The sequence below is a fragment of the Alligator sinensis genome, unplaced genomic scaffold (genome assembly GCF_000455745.1).
Source record: "Alligator sinensis unplaced genomic scaffold, ASM45574v1 scaffold253_1, whole genome shotgun sequence".
Taxonomy (NCBI): Eukaryota; Metazoa; Chordata; order Crocodylia; family Alligatoridae; genus Alligator; species Alligator sinensis.
The window spans coordinates 2,121,877-2,132,548 of record NW_005842147.1 but is presented as its reverse complement, the minus strand read 5'-3'; the positions used below and the strand labels follow the sequence as shown (position 1 = coordinate 2,132,548).

The 10,672-nt window shown below is 44.6% G+C and overlaps 2 protein-coding genes across 8 annotated transcripts in view; one reads left to right on the top strand and one right to left on the bottom strand.

Annotated features, from left to right (window-relative positions):
- LOC102381985 (tRNA selenocysteine 1-associated protein 1) overlaps positions 1–630 on the bottom strand; it is a 13,288-nt gene extending 12,658 nt beyond the window's left edge. For 4 of the 5 annotated variants that reach the window (XM_025206227.1, XM_025206228.1, XM_006025445.3 and 1 more), the window contains exon 1: positions 17–154. The gene's annotated coding sequence lies outside the window, so the exon portion shown is untranslated. Of the gene's footprint in view, positions 1–16; positions 155–532 lie in introns of those variants that run through there. The other variant, XM_025206229.1, reaches the window with a different exon arrangement.
- PAK1IP1 (PAK1 interacting protein 1) overlaps positions 181–10,672 on the top strand; it is an 18,497-nt gene continuing 8,005 nt past the window's right edge. The window contains exons 1-7 of one of the 3 annotated variants that reach the window (XM_025206226.1): positions 181–313; positions 3,300–3,462; positions 4,142–4,262; positions 4,355–4,429; positions 6,307–6,359; positions 7,244–7,389; positions 7,483–7,580. In XM_025206226.1, the coding sequence (XP_025062011.1) occupies positions 305–313; positions 3,300–3,462; positions 4,142–4,262; positions 4,355–4,429; positions 6,307–6,359; positions 7,244–7,389; positions 7,483–7,580 (665 nt within the window). In that variant the 5' untranslated portion in view covers positions 181–304. Of the gene's footprint in view, positions 368–550; positions 679–3,299; positions 3,463–4,141; positions 4,263–4,354; positions 4,430–6,306; positions 6,360–7,243; positions 7,390–7,482; positions 7,581–10,672 lie in introns of those variants that run through there. The other 2 variants (XM_006025444.3, XM_014520738.2) reach the window with 2 other exon arrangements.

Sequence of the window (10,672 nt, the reverse complement as noted above, 5' to 3'; positions counted from 1 at the left end):
CCCCCCCGGCACAAACGCCCTGCGTCCGCCGCGTCGCCGTCGAAGAGCAGCGCAGATCCCGCTTCCGCCCCCGCCCCGGACCTCGCGTCTGGGCTGTCCCGCTCGCGCCTGTCGCCCCACCCAAATCGGGCGAAAAAAGCGCCTTCCCTCCCTCCTCTGCTTTCTCTCCGCAGTCGGGGAAGGGGCAGGGCAGCTCGTCGTACTCGGCGATGGGGGAAGGCGGGAGCCTCCCACGCGCAGGCAGCGCGGATGGCAGCCGCTGAGACGGGGAGGGCGGAAGGACCCCGCGGGGCGCACGAGGCTGATGGAGCTAGTGAGCGGCTGCTACGAGCAGGTTTTGTTCGGCTTCGCGGTGCGACCGGCGGAGGTAACGCGGGGGGCGATTCCGTAATGGAAGTGGGGTGGGGGGAAAGGGGAGCGGACGTTCCATTTCGAGGGTGAGCAACGGCCACTGGCTATGACGTAACTCTCCCGCGTTCCTCTCGCCCCGCCCCGCCCCCGCGGCAGCGCTAGCGCCTGTCTGCTCACTTACCTGGCAAGAAGGCGCCTGGCGCTGCGCTCGGTCGAGCGGCCATTTAAAGCCCAGGCAGCGCTGGCCCCTCCCACCCTCGCGTTTTCTGGGCCCGCTCAGTGATTTTACCGCAGGAGGTGTTTGTATAGGCCTTTGTTCCGCGTTATGTACGTTGCGTAGCTGACTGGTGTCTCACGCAGGGGGCGGCCCACGTGCAAAGCCATTGTCACTGGGGAATCGCGCCGTGCGTTTAGGGCGGCGGCCCGTGCAACTGGGTGACTGGGGAGTCGGGCGGCCACACGTGCGAGGGGGTTCTCACGCGGTTCTGGGGGACTGCGCAGCACGTTTGGAGCGGGCACGTGCACAAAGGAATTAGCGTGCCACAAAAAGGCCCGCCCGGCTATAAAATGGGCAAGTAGCTACAGTTAAGGCTTGGAAAGGTGTAGGTGAGCTAGAGCCGGACTCTGTGCAGCTGTCATTTGGATGTGTAGAAGGGCCCATAGAGCTACAGGGGTGCAGATCCAGGGTCTGCTGTCTGAGCTCAGTGACCCGCCTGTGTTCCCTACAGCCCCCCACTCCTCACCAAGATGCAGATGTGGCATCTCAGGCAGTTCTGATTGATCCAGGTTAAAATCTGGGACAAAAGGTCTAAAACCAGACAATTGGATTGTTGTTTTGATTTTTTATTTAAATTTTCTGTATTCCAAGCCAAATTGGCCAAAACAAATTCCAAATTCGTCAGTCAGTCCAGAACCACAAGTGGCCCTGCTACTGGCAAATATCCTCCACCTGCATCTAGAGCTTCAAATGTTTCCAAAACTTTTGGCGGGCATCCTGCTTGCAGGCCCAAGCCCGGAGGCTTGGGGTTCGGATGCCCCTGAGTTTCACTTGCCCTCAGCCATAAGGCCCCAGGAAGAAGCTAGGGAGGAGTCTCCCCTTTCCATAAAGTTGATGTAAGGCCAAGAGCTTCCCACTCCAACAGCTAAGTGGGAGGTTTACTATACATTACCTTGGCGCAGACAGTACTATCCCATGGCCAGGAGAGCAGTTTTCCGTGGGTGTGACTAGGAAGACCACCTTAGTAGTCACCGTGTTTCCCTTGCCAAGCAAGCATAGGACTATGCTTGATCTGAGCCCACGCCACCAGTTTAATCCAGGGCCGTTTGTCCTAGGTTTTGATTAAACAAGCCAGGATAACTGCTTATACCAGGGGTGCTCAACTTCCATCCTGCAGGCCAGATCTAGTTTGCAGCACTGTGTCATTCCACCCATGGGGCTCTCCACCAGTCTGGAAATTTGGTGGCATCACCACTCCCCTACTGCCAAATCTTCAGACCCAAGGGAAGTCCCAGGCCCCGTGTACCTTATCCCAGTCCCAGAGCACAAGGCCAGACAGGGGCAGCACCGGGTTCCCAGGACCCAATCCCAGCACTTGGAGGTGGGATTACACAGTTCCAGGACCCAAGGACACAATCCTAGTGGGAGGGGGCAGTACAGGGCACTTGTGTCCAATCTGTCCCACAGACTAGCCCCATGCCACTCATCTGGCCTCGGGCCAAAAAGTTGAACACCACACAGGCAGCTTTAATGAAAATTACCCTGAATTAGCTTTAATTCTACCCCCTTCTACCTTCCATTCAGGTATTTCACATGTACTTGAAGTGGGACAAGGAGCTTGTAGGGTTCCAGGGTAGAAGACTTTGTCCTGGGATAAACTGATCATCTGTTTCTAGCCAAGAGCCACACAGCCCTTTACATTATAGCTTGTTCTTGGAATGCATGCCAATGTGTTCAGGGGTATAGGTTGTAGCTGTGTTGATCTAAGGCCATAGGCAGACAGGGTTCTTTGGGTAAATCCAATATCTTTTATTAGACCAACTCAGATCTCTCTCATACTCCACAAGTACAAAAAGTGGGGCAATGGGGTTGTAACCAAGTAAGAGAAATGTGTTAGCCCTACATCTCTCTTTCCCACCCACCAGTGGAGGGGCAGAGAGACCCAAGCTGCGAACATGGGTCATACCAGGTCCCCAGAGAATTGTCTGGATTCTGCAGCAAGTGTGGGCCATACATGACCAGATTTATTATTGTAGATTTATATTGCGCCTTATCCAAAAGGCTGGGTGGGAAAGATGGGACAAAGTTTGGGTTTCCATAACAGTACATATTTGACTGACTTTTCCAAAGGCCCTACATGCACTTTTCAGGATAATATCAACCTATCTCTGTCATCATGCATGGGAAATTCTGGGAACTAACAACCTTGTTAGGCTCAACTCACCCCTCAAAAAAATGCCCACTCTTAGCTTTCACTCACTTCCTGACCACAGAAAGATAGTAGAGCCATTCTTCTGTTGTAAAGAGCTCAGAGCACAACAGGTCTGGATGGTTTTCACACTATGGATTCTGTTTAGAAATATCTGAGTTTATGTTGTGAATCACATGTATGTGTTTGCACACCTAACAATGCTAATATGCGGCACCCTTAAAAGGTTCTTGCAGCACCTCACAGTGTTGTGGCGCTCTAGTTGAGAGTCACTGGTCTAACCACTAGCATTACACTTTTTGCAACCTGTGATACTGTAAGTAGTAGGAAACCTAGAGTGTCACTTTAGTCACATAACTATTTTGTATAATTGGCAAAACATTCATAATTATTTTGTTCTACTGTAAATGTGAGTCTTCAGATATGGTGCTGTTACCAATGGGTTAACCGCAGACAGCTAGAGTACATCACTTTGTGTGTGCTACAGAAAACAAGTTTGTTTATTTTGTATTTAATTTTCAGAACTGGACAGCTGTTCCTGACTTTACCCATCATGCCCACACTGCTTCATTATCAGCGGTTGCTGTGAATAACAGATATGTAGTTACTGGTAGTAGGGATGAGACAATCCAAATCTATGACATGAAAAAGAAGATAGAGTATGGGGCATTGCTACAACATAATGGTAAGGAAATTTATCTTACAGGTATTAATGACAGAAAGTCCTCATCACCAGTAAGGCATGTACCAAAGCACTGTTGATTTTAATAGGTTTTTACTAGAGAAAAATGCGAATGAAGCCAAAGTGTGCGTAGATAAGTAAATGAGACTTACCTGAGAGAATGAGGGTTCAGATGGAATTCAGAAGGAAATGCTACTCCTTTGCTTCGGAGGAAAACGATAGAAAGACAACAGTTAATTTAATATTGTGATAAAACTAACTTACAGAAAGAAAAATGTAATAAATCAACTGGCATTATTCTAATGAGTAGAACAAATGGCTGGCTGGCCTGTTTGGATGCTAGGAGTAGGCTGTTCTTCACAGCTATTTATGTATTATTGTATGCTTTATGTCCTTCATTATTCTTGCCAACACTGAGTGCTGTGTACTTGCAATCTTATATCTGCTAGGTACAATCAACAAAAATTGTATGAAGACATATATACATTACTGGTGTCATCCAAAAATTAAGTCAATCTCAAGTCGTTCTCTTCTTGCACTTCAAAATATAATATGTATGTGGTGCTCTTAGATGTTTTGAAGTTTATAATTGAAATACTGAGGGTTATAAAGCTAACATTTTCAGTCTGTACCTGGCTGTTCAAAGTGTACAGTTGTTAACAGTGCTAATCTTGATCTGCAGGCACAGTGACTTGTCTGGAGTTCTATGGTAATGCTCACTTACTGAGTGGAGCTGAAGATGGACTAATTTATATTTGGAACACAAAGAAATGGGAATGTCTTAAATCCATTAAAGCACATAAGTGAGTGTTTTGAATTTGCTTATTTGCATTAATTTTATACATATACACAGAAAACATGGCTAATTTCTTGTTGTTGTATTGACTTTCATTAGGGGGCATGTGACATCCCTGTCTATTCATCCTTCTGGGAAATTAGCTTTGTCAGTAGGAACAGACAAAACATTAAGGTAAGTCAGAACTATTTGACCATGTTAGTTCAGTTTACATCAAAGGTGTAAAACTTATCCAGATTTGTGGGCTGGACAAAAGGCACAGGGCCAGTCTCTGGGCTGGATCAAGCCTTCAGACCAGCCACATGTGCCAGACGTAACCCACACCTCTGATCCAGTGGCACACTGGATCTGACACAGGACCAGTCTGTGGCCCTGATCCAGTCAGGCCCTGGATCCAGCATGCAGGGCTGGTCCAGCCTTGTGTCATGTACAGCTCTAACAGACAGGTTCTGTGTGCTGTATGCTACACACAGGACTGGTTCTAGCACATGCGACATTGCGGCAGGCATCGCTGTGGGCTGGATGATATGGGTTTGTGGGTCAGATCTGACTGTCAGGCCATATCCTTAACACCCCTGGTTTATGTCTTGTGCTATAAGCAAAAACTGTATACTGTGTTTTAAATAAGTACATTTACATAAGTCACATTCTTAGTCTAAGCAAGTGCGTAGGCATCAACTTGAAGAGGAAATCATTGGCAAAAAGTAGCTTATAAAATAAGTGATGCAAATTTAACTGTAGAAACAATAATGTCTAGTGATTAAATCTTCTTGATCATATGATACAGTATAATGCAGTCCACTCAAAAAGCTCCTCTTCAGTGCCAAGAGTTGGTAAACAAGGTTCCTTGGGTGAATTTGATATCTTTTATTAGACCAACCCAAATAGTTGGAGAATAGTTATAAGCAAGCTTTCGAGTTCAAAAACCCTTCGTCAGGCTAAGGAAGTTTCAGCAGTTGGTGTGTGCTCTTCCTGGATGGAATGTAAAGTAAAGAAGCCAGGGGCTGGGCTGGGCTGGGCTAGGGAGTCAATTGCCAGGCAGATTGTAATGTATAAAAATCCAATGTCTGTGTTTAGTCCAAGATCTCTAGTATCCAGGAGGCTGATGAAATGGAGCTCATAGGCTCGTCTCTGGGAAGTGTTGTGTAAGTTTCCCTTGAGGATCAGGACTGAGAGATTAGAGAGAGAGTGGCCCTCCTGTGAGAAATGTGCCCCGGGATGCTGATGGCTCTGTTGTGGGGTGTAGTAATTGTGGGGGTGGTTGTGTTGGCAGGTTTCGCATTTCTTGTCATGGCACGGTCTGGATCCTTTCAGTGTGTTCTGGGCTTGAGGAAGTTTGCTTCTAGCAATGAGGTTGGCGAGGTTCGGTGCTTGTTTGAAGGCTAGGATGGGTGGCTCTGGGAAGATCTTTTTAAGAATAGGGTCTCTTTCTAGTATGGGTTGCAATTTTTTGAGGATTTTCTGTACAGGTTCAAGGGAGGGGTATATGTCATCACCAGCGGTGTGCGATTTGTGGGGGGGTTTCTTCTGTACTGCAGCAGTTTTTCACATGGTATCTGGGTGGCTCTTTCAAACGTGCGATCTATCTCTCTGGACGAGTGTCCTTGTTGGGTGAAGGCCTTTTTAAGATTGGTGAGGTGGCAATCCCGGGTGTTCTCTTCAGTGCAGATGCGGTGGTATCTGAGGGCTTGGCTGTATATCACAGCTTTTTTGGTGTGTTTAGGGTGATTGCTGGTTCTGTGCAGATATGTATGTTGGTCTGTGGGTTTCTTGTATACTGTGGTCTGTATTTTACCCTTCTGGATACTGATCATTGTGTCTAAAAAGGAGATGTTGGTGGAGTATTCTAGAGAAAGTTGGATGGAGGGATGGTGATTGTTGAATTTCTGATGGAACTCAATCAGAGATTGCAGGTTTTCAGTCCAAATGATGATGTCATCGATGTATCTTAAGTATAGCAAGGGTTTGATGGTGCAGTTCTTGAGGAAGTCTTTAATTTATCTTAGCTATTTTTAAGTTTCATTGTTCCAATTGTTTGTGTTGTTTCACAGAACATGGAATCTTGTAGAAGGACGATCTGCCTTCATTAAAAACCTGAAGCAAAGTAAGTATCAATATGGATTTACATTCTAGTAGAATTAGAGTATTAGCAAATGATATATATTGGGTAACCTGTGACTTAGGAATGACTGATCTTTAAATTATTCACTCTGACTCAACTAATTCACTCTGTTCCATTTTTAATAAAGATTTGTAACTGTATCTGCAATATTGAAATTCTGCTGTTAGCAGGCTGTAATGATGCTAAAATAGAAATCTCATCTACTGCTAGAAAGGTTCCTTGCCAGGCAATTTTAATTTAATAATTTAACTATTGTAACACTTCAGATTACCCAAACAGAATTTTTTTTTTAGGAAAGCAATTTGATTTTTACCATTCATTCTATTTTATATTTTATTACTTGTTTTGAGCTTTTCTTTCAGTTTGTATATACAACAACTTGTTAGCTTATTTTCAAAGGATTTTCATTTCAGGTATTGCGAACCACATGCATTGCAAACATTGTAGAAGTATATTTGCTTATTTACAAATATAATTTACTAGAAATGTTGTTAATTTTGTACTTTTTTTTTAACAGAACCTAAATACTTAGACCTGGCCGTCTCCCTTTTAAAAATCTATTTGATTACTACTGGAATAAATCCAATTTGATATCAGAGTCTGATATGCTTTCTTCTTCCAGCTAGGCATATAGGTTTCAGTCCTGTAAAGGCTTAATAATATGCTTATACTTACTACCAAATATACCATTGAAATCCAAAGTACTTCTACTGATAGTAAAATCAAGCACTTGCATAGGTGTTTGCAGGACCGAGTCATATGAAGAATGTGTTAAAGAGTATGGTGAGGATGTTTAACATGAGATTGTGTCGAGACTGGTTATTAATACTATTGAAGTTTTTTTTTTTTTACTCGTAATTATTTAGATGCACACATAATCAAATGGTCCCCCAGCGGAGAGAAGTATGTGGTAGTGATATCTAATAAAATGGATATCTACAAACTCGACACTGCATCTATCATTGGCACCATCTCAACTGAAAAGCGAATTTCCTCAGTTAGATTTATAACCGTAAGTACAAAAAGGGAGGTGTTGGGAAGCTAACTTGTTTAAACATTTCTTCAATGTTTTTAAGTGAATGTATTTCTTCCTACCCTTTTTAAGGATTCTGTTCTCGCTATTGCTGGAGATGATGAAGTTGTAAGGTTGTACAACTGTGAATCCCAAAAGTGCCTTTGTGAATTTAAAGCTCATGAAAACAGGTATTTGTCCTCTTATATTGCTTTAAAAGTCATGGCACTATTTATGCTAGCCCGTTTAATAGCAATGTTCTGCACATCAGCTGTAGAAGTTTATTTTTAAAATAGAAAGAAAAGAGTTTTGTATGGTTTCAGTGTACCGAGTTGCAAATTCAATGTGCATACTTCTGTATTCTCACTATGAATATGGATACACACACACTTTCATATGAATTGCAGAGACATAGTTATGTGCAATTCATTTTAATTGAATGATTAATTACAGGCTGTGGGGAAATTCTTTTCCCCACAACCTGTAATTAACTTGTGGAACTTATTGCCACAGGATGTTATAGAGGCTGATAATCTTAACCAAGTTCAGAAGAGGATTTGGGCAAATTCATGGAGGACAGGTTCATTAGTAAGTGCTAAACATGATAATAAAGAGTGCAGCTAGGCCTCTGAATGCTGGAAGCTGAAGCTACAGTGGAGGCGGTACAAGGGACTAGTACCTAACTTTAGCAGTGGGTGAGGGGACATGAGTCCAGGATGCTGTCTAAGCAGGGGTGCTGGAACAGAAGCAGGGAAGTGTGTGTGTGTACATATGTACACATGCCTGCAGTCAGGGGGATTAACCCTGCTGCTGAACTAGGTGTTTTGTATTGTTGTTTGGAGTGGTTGCCAGTAATGCTCTGGATCCCTCCTGCCTGCACCCCAGGGATGCTGGGCCACTTCCTATCACTCACTGTTAACCAGGCAGATCCTGGAACCACATTGCCAGACATGCCTCTGCTGCCCACAGTGCAGAAAATACTGGTTACGCCTCTTCAGGGGACAGATCAGCCTGGCTAGATCCCGTATGTATCCTGTACTCTTACTCTTAGCATCTATGCCATGCAACTGTGAAATATAGGAGGTTAGTGGACTAGCTGAAACTGTGGCCTGACCTAGTATGGCATTTCTTGTGCTCTTGAGAATTTGAATTAATCTATTCATCTACCTCTTGTAATGAAGGAAGCTCAACCCTTTCCTGATAAAACCTTATAGAGAGGGAGGGAAGCAAAGAGAAAAAGTGCTAGGGAATCATTTAATTTTTTTTATTCCTATACAGTTTTTTTACCCATACAATTACATGCCAGTGTTTATGCACAGAAGCATCAGCTTGCACCTGTTTTCTAAACAGTGCTACATTTCTCAGGATTTTTATCCAGAGTTACAACAGATTACATCTTCTTTAATTTTTCCTTTGGAGTACATGTCGAATAGTTTTTACTAGTGATAAAAAATGGAGGTTCTGTGGTCAGTGAACCCCTGGCACTGGGCCTCAGATTGGGTCTAGTTAAGGACTGCATTTTTTAATTCTTTCATCTGGCATATTAGTCTTAGTCTAGGCTGTGGATCTGATGCTGCTTTAACTATGGTCTCTGTGTTATAATGACTGAGTCGCTTAGAGCTGTTGATTGCTTAGCCAGAAGCTGAAGCTTTAAATGCTTGCTGAAGACTCGAGTCCATGGGCAGATCTAGGATTTTGAAAAAAACTGGTGTTGTACAAGGCTGTGAAATAGGAGAAGAAAGACCAGAAGTAGTTAACAAGCAAAACTGCAGAAGAAAGGATACCTTGATTAGTAGAACATCAAGACTGTTAGAGGAAGAGAGGGTCCTTAACACCTGGGGAGTGAAGAGAGATTAGCAGGAATTGGGTAAATTCTAACGACTCCTTCAGTGCTATCTGAATAGAAATCTCCCTCCAGGTGCCAGGCAATTGGTTTTCAACTTTGGATGGAGCAGGAATAAAAAAGAACAATTGAACCTCCATTGCCCCCCCTAATTTGCCTCTGCTGGACTTTGCCTCTCCCTCCATGTAGCCTCTTGAGGGAAGAGAAGGAAAAGAAGCAGCAGCTATCTTACAATATCTTTATTCTTCTCTTCTGTGTAGAAAATCAGTTTTCCATGTAAGGACACACGCCCTCGTTTTTGGCAGGCTGATTTTTGGGGGGAATGGTACATGTAGTATGTCAGCAAGGCCCCTGGTAGGCGTGCAAGTGAAGACACAATGGGATGCAATGCAGAATCCCCACAGTTATTCTTCCTGTCATATCACAAGTGCATGGGCTGGTGTGATTGTGGGACCTAGCATTAGATCCCAGCACACCTTACTGCTGGTGTTTCCTGGGCTCCCGGCACTGGCAAATAGCAAGCTCCCACAGCTGAGAACCTTGTCAGCTGATGGGGCTCCTAGTCGCAGGATTGCATTAGGTGTCCCCATGGCTGGGAGCCCCATCACCTAGGAGACCTGATCATCTGATGAAGCTCCCATTCACAGGGGCACACCTTGTGGCCAGGAGCCCCAGCCGGACTATACGTTCAATTAATAGCATCATAGTAACCAGCCACAAAATTATCACATTTTTTTGTATAATAATTTTGTGGTTTATGCCATGTTTTATCACACCATTAATTGTATTAATGCAGGGGTGGGGAATTATTTAGGCTGGAGGGCCACTTAAGTTTTGGAGAGCTGTTGAAGGCTGCAAGGGTGGCCCCGCCCCTTGACAAGTGCCCCAGCCCCTGGTCACCATTTTAGGACTGAAAGTCCCGCCCCCTAACCCCTGACCTTTGCCACCAGAAGTTCCTCCCCTTGCCCCCAGAAGTACTCTTTTTGAGAAGGGGGTTTGCTATCTTGGAACTGGAAAAAAAATTATATACTAAAACTCAAAATTGACAATAACATATTTTAATTTTATTTAAAAAACCATTTTGTCCTGATTTGTGTGCATTTGTGTTGTGTATATAGAGGTGATTGCATAATAACTCAAAATGAAGTCTTACTCTTGTATATTGTGGGGGGTGTTTGGGGTATGGATGAATATGTATGGGGTTTCTGAGGGACTGTTGTGGGGGGGTGTATGTGGGATGTAGGGGAGGGTGTGGGAGTATGTGTGGATGTGGGTATGGGGGGTTTGTGGGAGGGTGTGGGTGTGTGAAGGGGGAGGGTGGCTGGGGTTATTTGTGTGTGTGTGTGTGGTGGGGTGTGTGCATGTAGTAGCGAGCGGGGCTCCCCGCAGAAGCGTGGAAGTGTGTGTGTCTGGGAGGGGGGTGGGGGGGCGTTGAGGGGG